The 18,489-nt window shown below is 40.9% G+C and overlaps 1 protein-coding gene across 20 annotated transcripts in view; it reads right to left on the reverse strand.

Annotated features, from left to right (window-relative positions):
• Positions 1–2,550: 2,550 nt before the first annotated feature.
• Positions 2,551–18,489, reverse strand: part of ABI2 (abl interactor 2) — a 63,057-nt gene continuing 47,118 nt past the window's right edge. For 5 of the 20 annotated variants that reach the window (XM_061378766.1, XM_061378687.1, XM_061378704.1 and 2 more), the window contains 8 exons: positions 17,834–17,931; positions 16,899–17,045; positions 15,763–15,887; positions 14,625–14,807; positions 11,913–12,071; positions 8,279–8,365; positions 7,781–7,954; positions 2,551–3,926 (listed from right to left, as the gene is read on the reverse strand). In XM_061378766.1, the coding sequence (XP_061234750.1) occupies positions 3,751–3,926; positions 7,781–7,954; positions 8,279–8,365; positions 11,913–12,071; positions 14,625–14,807; positions 15,763–15,887; positions 16,899–17,045; positions 17,834–17,931 (1,149 nt within the window). In that variant the 3' untranslated portion in view covers positions 2,551–3,750. The remainder of the gene's footprint in view (positions 3,927–7,780; positions 7,955–8,278; positions 8,366–11,912; positions 12,072–14,624; positions 14,808–15,762; positions 15,888–16,898; positions 17,046–17,833; positions 17,932–18,489) is intronic. The other 15 variants (XM_061378845.1, XM_061378714.1, XM_061378734.1 and 12 more) reach the window with 7 other exon arrangements.

The raw sequence follows: 18,489 nt of genomic DNA on the forward strand, positions 1-18,489 counted from the left end.
CGTGGTCAGCCTCCTGGTAATACTAGCCTGCTCTGCCAGCTACCTTGGTGCCATACTGCACCTCTTGTACTCCAGTGAGAGCAATGGCTCTTCAGTCTCACCAGTCAGGCCAGCAAGTCTTCAGGCATAGCTTCAGCTCTGGTGCCTACTCCAGTCTATGGGCATGGGCACACCATCAGGATGCTCAAGCACAAAATTTGCTGCTCTGCTGCATCAGTGAGAGAAACAACATGAAGCTATCACAGAAAGATAAAAAAAAACACCCAAAACAATGTGGTGCGACACATGCCACCTCAGCCATGTCTCTGAGGCTGGAAAGAAGGCACCACCATAACCTGCTTCAGCACTAGACAGGGTCAGACTCGTAGGACCTCTTCTAGCACAGGCACATGGCAGCGAGGCAGTTGTAAATAGCATTGGCCCTAGCAAGGAAAGAATCTTGAATACAGCAAACCAAGGCAAGACTCACCACTAGAGGATGCTGACTGAGTTCTGTGCACAATACAAATAGCTGGCTGGGCTAAGGCAGCTCTCTCAAAGGGAGAAACATACTCATTTTGGCCATACAGCATTCTTTGGGCTATTCTGGAGTGTCTCCTTCCCCCACCTGTCTCACGCGTACACACTGCTGATCAACAGCCTGTGATGCTGAGCACATTCAGCTGTGGCAGCAGAACTCAGTGAAGAGATGTGCACCTATCCGAAATACTGAGGTGTTCCCCTCTTCCTTCTCCACCCCCTTTTTAAAGTAAGCATGTAAAAGAAAAAGGAGTGGGGCAAAGAAGGTTTCAGAGAAGGAGAAGTACAAGGGACAAAACTGGAAACTTGACTCTTACTGACTTTACTAGCATGCAATCTATGTTAACAGTAATATACACAGCCTGTTTACCTTGGCCTGATCTAAGACCATTACATCACATCATCCCCAAACAAGCCACAGAATTAAAACCTGTACAAAATAAAAACTATGCATAAACTTCAACAAATTTCTTTACGTTAGTACTGCATAATAAAGCATAAAACCAGCAGGAGGTGACCCAAAAATTCCATCCACAGCAACACTTGCAGCATAAACAATTCCACTTGCTATCAGCAGGGACCTGACTAACCCCTGGGCCCTCAGACCAAGGCCAGTTCCTTAAGGAGCCTCACACATTCCACTCTCAAGGTTTTGCAGCCTCATCTTCCTTGCTGTGCTCTGGCAAGGGCTCAGCACTTCCAGAGTTCACACTGCTCTGCTCTCACAACACAGAAAACTTGCAAGATGAACAAACTGCCTGAGTGAAGAACAAGGACACAGGTGTGTGCCACACTCAGAGGAGGTACACACTATACCCACCCCCCCATCAGAAGCGTTCCAAGCACATGCTCTTTCTTACACAGACCTAGTTAAAAACACATTCCCACAATGCATGACCTCCCACGTGGAGCATGTGTGCACAGGGAGAGAGGCTCAGCTTTCACTCAGTAACTCTCTAAGCTGCCCTAACTTGATGCAATAGAGCACCATGCTCAAGTCTTTATCACAGACAAACCCAGGGCAAGAGAAAGGAGGAAAGCATTGATAGTCCTGTGAGCAAAGGCTTGTGAAATACTGCTGTTCCATCACCTGGGCTGAGAGCACTGCCTCCCTGTGCAAAATGTGCAGGCCTGCCCTATGATACTAGCAACAGTCAGTCCAGTGACTGACAACCTGTGTTTCCAGGCTTGCTCCCAGAGAAACAATGGGGTGAGGAAATTAACCATAGCTGCTTCAGCTAGTCTTGCTGCAAGCCACAGGTTTTCAGAGAAGCAGGTAGTGGATTGATAGGGGGAGAAAGTAACTTTTTTATCTTTGTACCAGTTTCTTTGAACCTGTACCTGCTGTAGGCTTCAACCAAACTAGTTCCGTATGCACTGTCACAGTAGTTAACATAGTCTTCCACAAGCTCACAGGGGTGATCACATTCATCCATGTCCATCCATACAAACACACCTCACGTGTTTGTTTCCTCTTTCTTCCTCAAGCAGCTACAGTGCCTCCCCGCCCAGGTATGCACCAAACCTATACCTCCACCCTGATACTGCACTGATCACCTAACAGGGGCACTGGGTCAGTAACCTGTATCCTTTCCAAAACTCTCACAAACCCAGCCTCGATGCTCTCTTGTGCACTGCTCTGTTCTACACACAGGCCTCAGAAGACAGCTGCAGCACTGTCGCACCCTTGGGGAGCTACTGCTGGTACCAGCTGGAACTCGGCCTGGTGACAGAAGTTGTTCAGGAAGATGCCCTGGCCCAGGAGAGCGGCGATGCAGGGATCAGCTCTATTTGTAGGCCAACAGGACTGCAAGGAGATTTACCCAGGTCACTCTGTTAATGCATGACATTTACCCAAAGATAACATTTGGTCCTTCCTGGAGGCAGACTAGTGCAGCCATCACTTTACACTGATCTGCTGGGCAGAATCACTGAGCAGCATTTTTAACTGAGACTAGATTAAAAAGCAAACTAGCAACACAAGCGGCTACAGAGCCTTTACTTGGTAATAACTCCACCCAGATCCAGCAGTCAGCTCAGAATACCTATTTCTTTATAACAGACAATGGAGAGGGCTGGGGGAAGAGCTAGGACTACTACTAGTTACTGCTTCGATTTCCATGGGAAACCAGTACACACAACAGCCCTTTTTGCTTCCACTGTAGAGATTTTGGCAACAGACATGAAGACGACAATTGCCGTTTGTCCTGCCTCTGCACAGGGCTCTCACAGTACATATGCAAATCTAGTCATCAAGTACAAAACAGCCAATTTACAATACCTGATTGGATTTTTAAGATTATATTGTGCATAAGACTAAAGTCGGGGGTAAGTGTTGCTAGTGCAAGCAGGTGTGAGTAGACTTGAGCCTTAGAACACAGCCCCTAGAGTTTATCCTCAGACCCCAGGAGAACCTGTAAACTTCGTTTTGCATTCACCATCAACGGCATCTTTGAGTTCTGTTTAAACCAGCAGCACCCATGGAAAGTAGCTCACTGTGGAGAGGAGCACACTTACATCAGTGCAGAACACAAAACAAACTGGTGGCATTCAAAAGATGAGGAAATGGGGGTGGGAGTCCTCTGGGCTGCAGCCATTTTAATTGTCAAAACTGAAAGGTGAGTAAATGAAAGCCAGCTCTGTGTGCCCCTGTGTCAGCCTACATGTGCAGAGCAGCTGCAGATGTGTTTATACTAAAGATGTAACCAGCTATCTGGTAGTCAGTTACAGGAACGCCTCTGTGTAAAATTCCAGTTTCCTAGCACATGACTTCTTCCAGCTGCATGGGAGCATCGTTTAGGAACAGGAGGGATGTCCACTAGCTGGTAACCCTTCACCACAAACATCCAGGACATCCCAAGCGCCAGGCACTGCTGCCAAGGGTAGTACCACAAGGACACACAGGATTCCAAGACATACCCCAAGCCTGTCAGAAGAAGTCAGAAATGAAGTATCAGCTACTCAACGAGTTTGTTACATCTGAATGTGTCAGCTTAATTCAGCATCAGATGGTCCAGGATAGCCTCTGCTGGCAGCTGGAAGAGCCATTTGTTCAAACAACTCAAATCACTATTGGTTTATAATGGGGGAGGATGGGAAGAAAGGGGGAAGAGTGGTTGTTACAGTTATCCTTCATTCAGTTAGATTGGATGGGGCCCCAGAGGCTGGTGGAGATCTGGGAAGCCCTGACAGCTCCTGCAGCAGGAGACGCAGTGTTCTGTCCTCTAGTCTTCACTCCGAGTAATGCATGATCGACTCCACATAGTTCCCTGGGAAGAGCCCTGTCACTCCATTCATGACGCCCTCATACCAGCCGTCGTCATTTTTCTTGATGACATAAATAATGGCACCTTCTTGAAACGATAGCTCATCTTCTTTGTCCTTTGTGTAGTCATAGATTGCCACCACTAGGAAAGAACAGAGTGTGACTGTTAGGAGGGGTACAGAGCGGAGAAGGGAAAAAAAAAACCTCAACCTGCCCCATACAAAGTTCCCCACATTCAAGGCAACCTCAGAGAGCTGCACAGCCTCACCTCTGTGTGCGCAGAATAACCTGCTGAAAGCATCAGCTCCCTCCAGCCCCTTTTATAAGAGCTCAATCTTTGCAGCACATGAGTCAGGACCACTCGGAGGAGTCAGGATCCATCAGAGGAAAAGTTTAAAAATACATGAAAACCTTTTGGTGAGGAATGATACAAGGAGGTGGCTGTAGCTCCCCATGGCTATGACTGCTATTTCAGAGTTCATGTATTAGATATATGTACTAAATCAGATCCCTGCACAACTACCAATCAGCAGGAAAACATGAAGAGGAAGAGCAGTAAGAGCTCTTTTCAGATCACAGTAAGCACGAGCCAAGGCTAATGCTTCAGACTTCCATCTACCTTAGATAATGCCACATTTAAATCTGTAACATGCCAAGGTGCTGTCCCAGTAGCTAGAAGTCACTCCCACGGTATACACTGCCAAGGTGGCTCCCAGTTAAGAACTAGGAAGTAAGGTGGTTCTCTGAAACAAAATGTATGCCTACTATATCACAGGACAATTTTCTTACAGCTGCAGAATGTTTTACTGAAGGCACAAAAGCTGTCAGTAAAGTCAAAGAAACTGGACAAAGCACTGGCAAATATTAAAGAGATCATTGTCCTGAAATGGCAGGAAATAGACATCAACACAGTATGTTTTTCCATTCTCAGTCCTACCAATTATTATGTGTTCCATACAGAAAATCCGCTATGCCGGACCCTGAATACTTTAACAAATAGCATCAGTCACTGCTTTGGGCACTTGGCAATGAAACATGCAATGCTGTCACTGAAAGAAAATGGATGTTGGACAGAGATCCTAAAACTCGTACTGAGGATAGAAGGGAAGATACTCTGAACAAAAAGCAAGGAGAAAAAATTAACAGCATGTGTTCACGAGCACAGTGTCCAAGAGTCCTACTAAAATCCTCATGCTGTTCAAAAGAAAAGAGGTCATTTCCTTTTGAGTGGCCAAAGGATTCAATACAAATATTTACTAGGGAAACCTGGATCCTGAAAAGATTATCAAGTAAAACATCCAAATCAATGCCAGTGGAGACTCAGAGTGTCTATAGAGATTTCTCATATTTTGTAACAGATCTCCCAAACAGGAGAGTTGTATCATTTGACCAGAGCATATTTAAAAAACACATGTTGCCAGTTCTATGCTTATGCCAACACTGTTGTGCAGTCACTCATTCTAACTAGTTTTAGACAGACCATTCTAAGGAAACAAAACACTAAAGGAGAAATTAATAAAATTTCAGCTTGAGAACCAGAACTCACTGCACAAACACAAGATACAATTAAAGTCCTCCAAAATTCCTTTTTAACTGCCTTCTATGAACTATATTCTCATTTAAAAACACTTCTTCCTACAGTCGCTGTGCTGTTCTTAAGTCTTTTGATTATAATAATCCAAGGATCGTGGTAACTTACACTTCCCTTCTTTCTCATGTTTGAGTGTACTCTAGTCCCTTCTCATACTGAATGGTCTCACTATTTCATGATCACAAGTAGGAAAAACTCCTTCCTAATTTTGTTACTAAAATCTGCTTCTTGTTAAGCCTCTTATAAAATTACCTGAAGCCTGGTTTTGTTTTTACACCCCTGAGTTACCAGGAGCCCAGGCCAGTACTGCAATAAAGGCTTCAGATGAGACACGAAGCAGCAATACTGACTCAGGAGGTGGCACCCTTCCCTGTGAGACTGAGCCAGGACCTCTTTTCTATCTGAAACATGTTCAGATAGAAACTCAGGTAGTTTCTATCTTAATATGTTTCAATGTACATATGGAAACCAGAATTACTCCTCCAGGTGTATGTTCTTCCCATCGGTGATCTCTGGTCCTTCAGCAATTACACAGTTCGGCTGAACCCCATTCACATCAAACCGACCGTAAACATAGCCTAGACTAATAATCCAACAGAAACCTGATAGATGTGACCACACACCTTCTCTATTTGGCATGAGGGCATTTTTTTCTTCTGGATACCCATTTCTGTTTTTTGATTTGCAAAGCTGGGACATTTTCTTACCACTTCATGCCACAGACCCAGACAGAGAGCACAATGGAAAACTGCAGTATGTTTCCCTGGACACTGCAGGTCGGGTGTTGCTATTATAGCCATGTGTTAGTGCCCTCAAGTTCAACGTCCCCAGCAACCATACCCTACCTAAGAGTTTCTCCATCTGTTCAAAACAGACCTGCTATTCACTTCTTCCTTAACTGTAAGTTAGAGCATGTCTTAATGTTAAATACACCTCCCACAACATATGACCCATTTACAGAACAGGATCACACTGAATCCCATCTCGATGTATAGCAACCCCCTGCATTTAACACCTCCTTGGTGTCCCAGCTTCTATATACTCACTTCTGCAAAGATTATCTGCACTAATCCCATTAGAAACGCTTTCATATGAACTTATTTAAGTGAGCAGCCATACCAAAAGAATAAGCGCAAATCCTAGGAACTGCTACTCTACTTACTGGGGGCAATAGTGTCTGACCAGCCATTTCCACCAGTTTTGTCCACTTTTAATCATGTGGCACAGAATACTGTTTACTGGAACTTCAGGAGTTGCCACAGGAATAATTAATTTGCATTATTTGCATATTTGCTATAAACAACCAATGCACATCAGGGTCCTCTTTTTTCTGTTTCGCTCCTAGCTGAAATGCCACTGAGGGTAGGTAGCATGAATAACAGAAACATAACAGAGATAGTGACACTTGCTGTCGATCAGGGGTGTGGGGAGGTCAACAGATAAAGGGTCTCACAAATGGTCTCAGCTTGATCTCAGCCAAGCTTGGGTACTCCCTGCACTAAACACACCAGCTAAACAGAGGGTGGGAGAATAACAAAAAACCTTCCACATATTCCTCCACCTCCCTCAGGAACAGTAATATTTCCTTTGGGCTGGAGCTGGCAGAAAGCACCTCTTCCATCTCTTTTTCCTCACCCTCCCATCAACTCCTGCACTGGCATTCCTGAATTTTTTCCCTTATGCAAGCTGAATGTTTTTAACAGTCACTCCACTGAGATGCGTAGCAGTATCAGATTTTCTATCACCCTTTCCTAAGAGGTACATGACCCTATTTCACAGGAGAACACCAGGCTGTAGATTTTTTTCATATTCAAGTACCCCTAAGCCATTTACCTATTCAGTTTATTTTACCTGAGTTTTACTCCAGCATGTTCCCACACACGTGCTTCAGAACTGGAAGACATCTAGATGCAGCCCTGCAGCAATACCTCAGTCCTATGCAGACCCAGCACTTTTTAGCTTAGCACTGCCCCACACTGATGCAGCATTGCATCTCAGAGCCCTAACACACACTGCAGCAACTCTCCAGATACACACATATACTCACAGTTCCAAGTGCAATTGCAGCACTGACTCATTCATTTTTGACCTCATATGAATTTGATTATCAGGACTAAGCAGATTACTGAAAGGTGAGTCTTAAATAGATGACAGAGCATTTAAAAAATACATAATTAGCCAGCTAATCAGTATCTTTCTTTTGTGGAGAAAGGGGTGAAAGAGTCAGTCAGACTTAGTAGAGTAGCTTAACTTCTGTTCTCTAAATTACCGTCTGGAAGAGCACCTTCACCACAATACTACAAAGGTGTTTAGGCAGACTCCATGTCCAAAACAGGATGGCAGGTGCTTATGCAAAATTATTGTTGCAAACATGACCCTATCATCTCTACTAGCTCTAAACATACCCTTTTCTAAGTAGGTCCTTGGTGCCCAAGGAGGATCCTCCTCAGCATATGGATCACTGTACTCCACCACTGCTGCTTCCTCCTCCTCATAATCCTCTGGAGGTGGTGGTGGAGGTGGAGATTCATCAAACACTGGCTCATCCACAGGCGGTGGCGGGGGAGGAGTATCTGAAACTGAAAATAAACAGTAGTATAACCATGAAAATGTCTCTAGAACCATGGTAGCAGGCTGAAGAAATACTTCCTATCCCAAGTAGTTGCACTGGGACCAATAGTTAGAACTTGTGGAAATACACTAGAGACAACAAAATTCAGAAAAGGAAGGATCAGGTTTCTTCAAGAAAACTATTTCTTTTTCCCTCCCTTCAAATTTTAGATGAACTTGCAGAGGCAGTAGAGCAGGCAGAATTCTGGCTATATACAGACAAATCCTTCATCCACTCAAAACAAAAGTCATGTCCAGTAATAAACCATAGCACACGGAAGCAGCAAACTTACTGTTTTCTTGAACTCTGGCCACAAATCCCATTAGCGGTAACTGTGGAGTTACCTGTAGGATGGAGGGGGGAGGAGGAGCAAGGGATGCTGCCACAGAAATTAAAAAAAGAGAGGCATTCAGTTAGAAACACAACAAAGCAGCAAACAGGAAAGTAGACGTCATCACCACTCAGACAGTGCAGCAGTCTGCCAGACTCACATATAAAGGCTGACATTCAAAGCAAAATGGCTCAGGTGGTTTAAGGGTATTCCTAAAGCTTACTTCAAGGAGATGTCTCTTGTTTTTAAAATTTCCAACCAGCTCTTTTCCATAAGAATCCATGCTGAAGTATTCTCTTAAGTTGAAGTTTATTGCTACAGGAACACAGCACTTCATGAACAGACCTAAGTAACAAATCAAGAGGATTCTTTCCCTGTAACCCTCCACCTTTCAGATCAAACTGGTATTTTTAGAGATTACTTCTGTAGCAGCATCTACCAATCTTTAGTAATGAAAATTAATATAACAACTCTGCAACAAAAAGTAGGCCAAAACCCCAATCAAAAGCAGCAGTTATTTTACGCAAAACAGCCCACTGCACTCTGAATGGCCCTGGTACAATACATGTGAATTCACACTTAAAGAAGATTTTGCCAGTTGCAATGTTACAACATGGAACTGTGGTTTAAGCCAGGAATGAAAGTTTCAATTTTCTATTTTAGGTTAAAAAGTAGTTACCTAGATGATCTTGTGAGGTCCCTTCCAATCTCTAGCATACTGTGATACTGTGATACCTAGTTTTATGTAGGTTTAGTATCACTTTGCTAAAGTAAGAGAGTAATGTTCTTTAAGCAAGTTACAAGAGTACTGTTTAGAAGGCATGCCTCAGGAAAAGCACAACTAAACAATCTATTAGTAGTGGCATACAAAACATTTAGTAATGTCCAAAAGACCGAGAGGAAAAAGGTGTACACTTCAGGTACCAGTACATTTCTTTAGCCTGCAGAAAACTAAATTTCAGACCAATCCCAGAGCCAGTAAGAAAACTGCCAGGTATGATGTAGTATTTTTCAAAATCAATTCATGTCATCACGGCAAATGAGAAGAGCTCCAGGGCATTTAAAATTAATGTCTCAAAATTTCTTCTGTTGGCTTATTGTATTTCAGTAGAACTATTATCTGAAGTGCTTTGAGTTTCTTCTGTCACTCACATTCACATTTCTTTCACAACTACACATCCCAAACAAAAATAAAAGCCAACAGAGCAATCATCCTTTTTGTTGTAAAATACCCCTGTACTTCCATATAAAGCAAGCTCCGTTACCTCACCATTTAATTGATGTTTCTTGAGAAAAACTGAAATAGATTTCTAATTACAGCTTCTCCAAATTGAGTGACGTGACCTCTGAGGGTATTTATTCTTTCAAGTGTAACCACAGTAGCTAGGAAAAACTTGGCCTTATATTTTTTCAATGAAGGAAAGGGAACTTGAATTTGAAATCCTACTGAAATGCAGTAATATTCATGATTTCAGCATCCTTGTGCAGCTCTGAAGTCCCTGCCTTTTTAATTATACATGCTATAAAAATGCTTAGTTTCAACATGCTTCCTCTATTCATCATATGGATTCACATAATTCATTATCTATCACACGAGACTAGTATTTCCTGGGTCCCTTCAGCATACTTCGTTCATGTGCTATTTCTTTAAAAGAAATAAAGAGGCTTTCCACGTAGAAAATAAATCACTCTAGGCAAGCCTTCCAAGCAAATATGAAAAAAAAAATCCCTTAGATTAGTTTGGGTTATGCAGTTTAATCAAAATGGTGACGCTAACACTAGCTGACATCATTCTTTGTTTATTCACTTGGTTTGTGCTTCCGTCTATGCATAGTGCAGGGACTATCCTATTTATATATATATCATGCTATACGATATATACATATATACATAGCATATCTATCATACTATATGATATATAGTGACTCTAATCTAGTTTTGACATTTAGGAGCCAATACAATAAATATTTTATTAACAATTACTTTGCTTATAAAGGGCATCAAAAGAATTATACCTCTGCTGTCTCAAAAGACAATGTGAACGCCAGCTTAAATGCTCCCTCCCAGCTTCTTTCCATGTGGACCATTGGTAGATTAAGAGTTTATCAACACAGCTGCTGTACACTAATTCAGAAATACCCAAGAGCACCTTCTACTAGACTGCTTCAGACTGATAAGAATTCAGCTACACAGTGTATAGTGCAAACCACCATCTCGGTACTTGCCCAGTTTCTCCCACAGGGTTTTCAGCCTGTGCTGAACTCCGCAATGCTTAGACACTGGTATCTTAAGGCTGAGAAGTTAAAACACTTTTTAGGTGGCGTGGCTAGCAAGAGCAGCTTTGGGCAGACATATGCTGAGACCATTTAGGGTCTGCATTTCTTAATATTTTCAGTTATTAAAAAGGTCTCACCACGAAGCAGGGAAATTACGTTATCTTAGAACTGGCATTCAAAAGAGCAAGACAAGGCAAGGATCTTTCCTTGGGCTGCAATTTAGTTATATACCCTCCTCCATCCCTCTGTCCCCAACAGGACCATCCATTTCCTTCTCATATTATGCACAAACATGGCAGGACAATTCACAAGCTGTACATTTGAACATGATCAAATATTTTAAATGCAGATTGCAGCATTTAACCTAATTCTAAATTCAGTGCTCAATTAAAAAAAAAAAAAAACTAAACAAAGGCACACACACAACACAAAACCAAACCAAACAAACAACAACAAACCCAAACAAACAAAAACCCAAATAAACACACACGCACACAAAACCAAACCAAGCCACTAAAAACCACCATCACAAAACGTAAATGCACTGTGGTACTTCCAAGTCAACATACAATCTTGCTAGTAATGGGTGATTTCTTAACAAGGAACCTTCAGTATGTTCCCTGCATCTTTCACTGCAGCTTTGTTAAAAAAGAGTCTCCCTTACTCTGGTATTGAAACTTTCATGTCACTTCAGAAGCACAGGAAAAGGACTGCTTAGATAAAAAGCAATTGTGTTATGCCTGCCACAGAGACATGCCATTCCTTGTTAGTATCTCAACCTGCTTTTTAAGACAGGCTGTCTATTAAAGTAACATCACCTGTAGACTTAACAGATAACACAGCTCCTTTGTATCCCATACCAAACACCATGATGACTCCAAGGTGTCTAATGCTTATCTTTGTGTAACAAATGCAATTTCTTGAACTGACCATTAATCAGAAGGAAAAAGCATAGAAGATAAAGACTGATCAATGAAGAATCAGTGTTCTGGTGCAATGTCAAATACCCATCCATCCAACAAAGCAGATACATGACACATGGTGTAGTAAAGGATTTAAGCTTCTCTGATAGCGACTGTGAGATCAAAAGTAATTTATTTGGCAACAAAGCCAGTATTGTTTTAAACTGCTTGGCATAATGGACGCTGAACACTCCGTACTTTGACTGCAGCTTTGGCATGGCTACCCGCAATGTACTGGAAGTCACCCGACACTAACTGCAAGATCTGCAGTGGCAAAAGAACGTAAGATTTCAGAGACCTGAAGGCCTCTCCATTCACCTCTGTGCTGAATTCAACAGAGCAGAAAAACTTTCTTACTTGGATTCTGGTTATAAAATGGCCCTCCATTCATCTGGTTCTGAAGGCTTGTTTGCGATGTGATCGAAGGAGGACGCCGATATGGCAAAGATCCCCCTATTGTTGGGGGGGTGTGTCGAGACGCAGGCCTGTTCATGCTGTAGAACTGAACTGGGTGACCTAGGTTAGAAAGAGAAATGTATTAGCAAAGAGAAGAATGATGACTGCCTTTTTTGTATTTGCATTCAAGACTCAAACGCTTGGAAAGGTTTTTGGGTCTTTTTAAAGACATCTGCATCCTAGGAGCTGTCAGCCAGTTCAACTGCAAGGCTGGCAGGACACTGAATATCTCAATAGCAAAACAAAAACCAGCTCTCCCTACTGCCTCTAATCAGCACTGCTCACAAAATCCAAATACAGAAATGTCTAAGTTACAAAGCTTCAATATGAAAGAAAATAATTCCTAGTTATCCATTCTATACAACGCATCTTAATAGCTTCTTGCAAATTTAGTTATTTATAAACCTGCAAAAAAGTTACACTTCACAGTTCAGCAATTAAACATCATACACATACAAACTAACTGTATGCCATTTCCAAGATTCAAAGCTGTTACCTTCTACAACTGAAAAACACAATACTAACTATGCTAGTGCTATTCAGGAAATATGCAGAGAGCCATGCGGGGAGAAGAGAATGTTAGGAACTCCTTGAAGAATGAAATAAATGAAATCATACCCAAAGGCCCTTTCTTTCAGGGAGCTGTGAATTGAAACAACTCCTTAAAAACATGCTCTCAGTTTCAATCACTTCCTGTATCAAAATAATTGATCCTGATTCTAAGCAAGCAATAAATGAAGCAAGACCATTAAGCTCTCTTCTGTGATCAAATAAAGTTCTTTCCTTATACACTGTATGTAATAAACTGGATTTATTATAGTCATATGGGTTATTACCCTCCCTATTCTGCCTCCATCACTTAGCTAGAAATAAATTTCTGAAGAAATGCAAAGAAACAAGGGGAGAAGGGGTGGCCACTGTGGCTGAGGAGAACTGCATGGAGGGGAGTAAACAGGGCAGCAGAACAAAGAAATGGGCATTTTTTAAAAAACCTGCACTGTTTTCTCCATTCTGCTTGGATTCCTTTGCAAAGCTTCCCACTAGGTCAGTAAATAAAATGCTCTGTTACTTGCTCCTAAGAACAAATGCAAAAATTCACATTCCTCCTGCTTTGTATGGATACATCCCAAAAAATGCACTTTTTACAGACAAAGGAGAGGAGTTACTACAAAGGAATCCTCCGTGTGTGTGTATATATATACATATAAATATATATATATATATATATCTTTTCACATTTTTCCTAATACATCTTTCCATGTGTCTCTCTCCCTGTTTCTTAATGCACTGGTAGAAACTGGTGGTGATTAGAATGAAGTGAGGAGAGAAGAAAGATGCATAAGAGATCCTTAAGAACCAAAACCTACAACTTAATAGATGGTAAACTATCCAGTCTCTTCAAACACTTTTTTCAGAGGAGCCATGCAAGCACCCTCACTAATAGCACAGGGCAAGAAAAGATCTTAGAAATAGTAAGTAACCTGAAATTTCTCTTACGGCTTGTGAATGTGAATTTATAGCCATTAAAACATTAATTTCTGCTCGATTTTGATTTATTAAAAATACAGAAGCATTATGGCTTAAGTAGAATACTGACAGCGCATCAAAAATGGAAAACTGACTGAGGGCCCACATGACACAGTTCATCATCTAATCATGGAAGTAGTTTAGACAACAGGATCATCTTCTAATACCAAAATTCATTACAGTATGGAAGCTTCTAGTCAAAGTCATGGATTCTAGCATAAGTATATTCCAATTTTATATGTGTCAAAGCACTTAAACAAAATAGGATTTCAGGAATGCTTCTGACACCTGGTGAAATTCTAAGAGACACCAACAGTAATAAATACACAAACCTATTCAGACCATTGTGATCAGCCTCCACTATAACAATGTAACAAAGGTCGTAGATAGCTCTGTATGAATTTTGCTGTCTAAAGAAGATATTTACAATGCAGGGGTAACTCCCTGTTCAAAACCTGATACAGAACAGTCTTATGGTTATGCTGCAACTTCAGCATATGAGAAAATGAAAAAGTGTAGGGTAATTTCATAAGCATTAAAAAAACCAATTTGCAACATACACCATATGTACCATGTATTAAAATGAAATGCTTTAGCACTATTGTGCATAATAAAAGACTGTATTCCACCTAACACTGAACACAAAAAAATTGCCTTTTTTATCAGTTCATTGAAAGAAGACCTGTCATTTGAAAGCACTGAAGAGACAAGTCATACAAATTACACTTTGCTAGATGCACTTTTTTTTATTCTACCACTGAAAGAGATCAGACCCAAACTATCAGTGCTGCTTCCCCCAACATAATTATTCTATGAGAGTCTCAGTATCCAAACTGTAATAAAATTATAATAATTAATTATATACATGTAAAATAATAAAGGAAAAATTATTGGTCTTTATAAAACTAGCAAATCTTGAATTGTCTGCTGTAGCCATTACCTTATAGCTGGTTATTAGCAGATATTTTCTAGTTATATTTTAAAACATAATTTAAAAAAGGTCACTGCTTCTGAAGTAACTCTGAAAAGCCTTGGATCGTGATCACATCTGGGTTCCTCTGCCCACCAGCTGGAGCAGACACTCACCTGTAGAGGGTGTGGAAGAAACAGCAGGGGGAGTTGGAGAGGTGAAGCCATCAGCAAGGGGCTGAGCTCCTGCAGCAGCAGCAGCAGCATCTGGGGCAGCAGAGGAAGGGGCAGGAGCAGGAGGAGTAGGGGCAGGAGCAGAGGTAGCAGGAAGGGGAGCAGTGCCAGCCGAGCCAGCAGGGGCTACGTGAAGAGAGGAGGAAGAGGTGGAGTTAATAAGGAGATATGTTAGCAAGGATTAGAGAAAGCTGCTGACTATCCAGTGTTAGCTCTTTATTAGAGGCATAGTATTTTAGAATGCACAAGGAAATGAGAGAAAAGTGGAGCTGTTAAAGAAAGGCTCATTCCTATGCAGACGGTAAATGAGGGTCAAGCAAATCCACTTCTTTACAGGTCTGAAGGGAACAACCCAGAACTTCTCACTGAAAGCCATTCACTTCTGAAAGACGCCTTTACACCTTGGTATTTATGCTTCTATCTGCAGCATGGCTGCATTTAGCTTTGCGTAAATTAGCTACTATAGAGAAGAGTAAAGCCAAATATCTCCAGTTCTTTGTTTCAGTAGCATCGTGTATCTCAGATCATGCTGCAAACCAACTATGCACTTCACTTAAAGGACTGAGCAAAGGAAGAAGAGTACTAATGTCACTTCCTATTTCTGGAAAGACTGTGGCAATTACATTTGACAAGTATCTTTTTGTGACAACTCAGGCTTGCACTAATGTACTAAAGATTTTCTCTGTGCCTGCCTCTCACTTCATCTAATTTTCTAAAAACATGCTTATATGTATCTGCACAGCCAATTAAGGAAACAGGTATTTGCTTAAAAGACAAGGGAGAAGTTTCCCCCAGCCTACTAAAAAAGTAGTTGTGCCCTACCTAGTTACATGTAGGCAGCCAGGAAAAAAAAAGATGTGATAAACAAATTAATATATATATGAAACAAGCATGGGAGCACATCAGACACTACCAGAAAAGATATTATTTGATTCAAACTCACACTTTCAATAGCAAGCAATTTTCAAGGCTTACACATTTCTGGATAATGAACTTTGAGACTTCCCTGAGGGTTTAGGAGACTTGCAAATGATAAAGGTTAATGCAGAGTCAGAAACAGGAACAGTAAGTTTCCACTTACCTGGATAGACACTGGGAGGAGATGGTGTAGGGACAGCAATTGGAACACCCACACTTCCACTTCCACTGTTCTCTCGACTGCTACTCCGACTACTTGGATGGCTTCCTCCACTACTCCCACTGCTGCTGCAAGAAACCAAAATAACCCATGGTATGAATATGCTGCTGTGCATGCTGAAACATAAGACCCCTCATATAGCACCTTACTAATTCAGAGAAGTAACAGGGAAAACGAGAAAAGAAACAAGGACGATACAGACCTATATAAAGCTTAGTTTTCCTAAAACTCTGCACTTTTGACTATAACACAACAGTTTTTTCAGTTAGTGACCTTGCCCCAAAATGAAAAAATTTTTGCAACCCTGTTCCACAGCACAGCATTCCAATATTGTTAAACCCTACTGAGCAAAGACAGACCTGTTTCCTGTAACTCATAAAACATGTAGACTGTTCAGACCCTGCTTTCATATGAGATTACTAGAATCTGGAAATTTCAAGACAATGAAGTCAAAGTCAGATTTTCTTGTTTTAAGTCCATCTGTTTTGCCATCCTCAAGTATAAAGATTTCAAGGGTAGTATTTAGACCTGTCACATCACTGAACTTACTATCCTACAGAAAATGCTAGCCTTCTGCATAATCTTTGGTAGTATAATTCAGCTTTATTCTGTGCTTGTTACCAATAGCCTCAAAATACAGTGCTCTTTTTCAGCTACTCAATCTATAAACATCAAAGACCGTTCAAACAAAAATGTGACCATAAACATACTGTGCAGTCCTTCAACATGTAGAAAGCAAGTTGTGTACAAAGTCTTTTCCCAGTTCTGAAAGCATTTCTTAAAATATCACTATCTACCCACTTGAAAAACATCGCAATTTTAGTAACTAAGTACTGTAACTAAGTGATGGCACTAAAATTAAAGTGACTAGGGGATTAAGTGAACAATCTTAAAATGACTCGCTATTCTGGCTTTATTACAAGTGCATTCTCCTCATGCCAAATGATGTCCCAAGTCCATATTGTAAATTAGCAGGTTTCACTGTAAAGGTGCAGATGGATTTGGTATTTATCATGGCTTTTATTGTCTGTGTGCTTATACAGTACTAACCACACACTCTACAGGACTACATTGAATACCTGTATGTGCGATTCCTCTGATTCACAGAAGCAGTTCTAACAGGGCTCTGTTGTGAGGGAGCCATATTGCGCGTTGGGCTAGGCACGTAGTCATTTGGTACCACTGGAGGACGTACTGGCTCCAATGTACGATAGGGAGAATGACGTCTGGCCAAGGACAAGCACATATCAGAAGCAAATTAAAATAATACAGACAAAATTAAAGATTTTTCATTCTTTAAAAGACAGCTACATACTAATCAGTAATAAGAGCTAATGAGAAAAAAGTATGTTTTCCTGCAAGTCTGCTGTATCTACTTCATAGGGTGAGAAAAAACAATTGAGGATTTCTTCATGTACTTCAAGCTTCCTAACAATAAACTCTGTGTTGCACATCCCATTCGTGTTTTAAAAGTAATCCATATCTTGTTTTAAAATAAAACACCACCCTTTGTACGTATATACATAATAACATACCAACAGACTGCATTTATCCCAGTTATAACACATTTTCCTAAGGTCAAAGTCAAGTTCACAGACTTAACAGGAAAGCACTTTCATCACACACAGCATAAATAATTAATGAACAGTGCCACATACTAATTTTCCAGTTGTTTAGCACCATCTGTCAAAGCCACACAGTTACTGATTTTTTACTCTAAAGCACGTAGTTGTAAGTGTTCTGCAATGATAAAGAAGTTCCTGTTGGGAAAGTAATGATGCCCACTGTCTTCTGACAGAAACATGGTAACTGATACATGAGACAAGATCAGTATAAGAGAACGAGAACATAACACCTCTTGACCTTTGTGAATGGTTAAAACAAACAAACAAACAAAAGCAAACCCAAAACCAAACAAAAATACCCAAACCCCACCACAGAAAAAGAAAGAATATTCCCTTTTTCCCCCCTCTTGTTCACCAAAACCTTTTATAGATTTGGTAACTGCACTTACCCAATAGTTCCTTTTCCTGACATCGGTGGACTTGGCGGCTTCTGGGTGGGTGGTGTTGTACGAGGCAGCCCACCCATCTTCATATTCTGTGTGCTGACCTGCATGAAAGAATGGGGAGAAAAAAAAACAGCCTTCACTAAGCTCAAGCTTCTAGGGGGAGAGACACTGAGATGCCTTTAGCAATTAATTAGCTAAACCCAGGACAGTAGGGAAAAGTTAAAATGAACAAAAAAAAATTGGAAGGCCATGCATTTTATATGCAATTTCCACTTTGCTAGAAGTCAAGAGTTGAGCTCAAAGGACTCTTTATTATATGGGGGCTTAAAAAATTGTATGTACAAAGAGTGAATTTGCCTTTAGGCTGTTATATAAACATTAAAACACTAACAATACAGACACTGTATCTAACTTGGTTAAACCCCCCAGTCATCTTTTGAGATAAAGACATTTATTTCAGTTTGCATTACTGAATAGTAGGTTCGCAAAAGTATTTTTGAATAATCTAAAAATACTAAGGTTTATCTGATAAGTGACAATTCAACGCTATCCATACAAATATGGAAGGGTCAAAGTAATCTCCAAATATGATCCATTACTGGCTCAATGTATTCACAGTATGATATTTTTTAAGATAATCTTTATTGTAAATATTACTT

Source organism: Neopsephotus bourkii, unplaced genomic scaffold (assembly GCF_033783945.1).
Source record: "Neopsephotus bourkii isolate Nb327-2 ecotype Australia unplaced genomic scaffold, CSIRO-AGI_Nbou_v1 NB_196, whole genome shotgun sequence".
NCBI lineage: Eukaryota > Metazoa > Chordata > Aves > Psittaciformes > Psittacidae > Neopsephotus > Neopsephotus bourkii.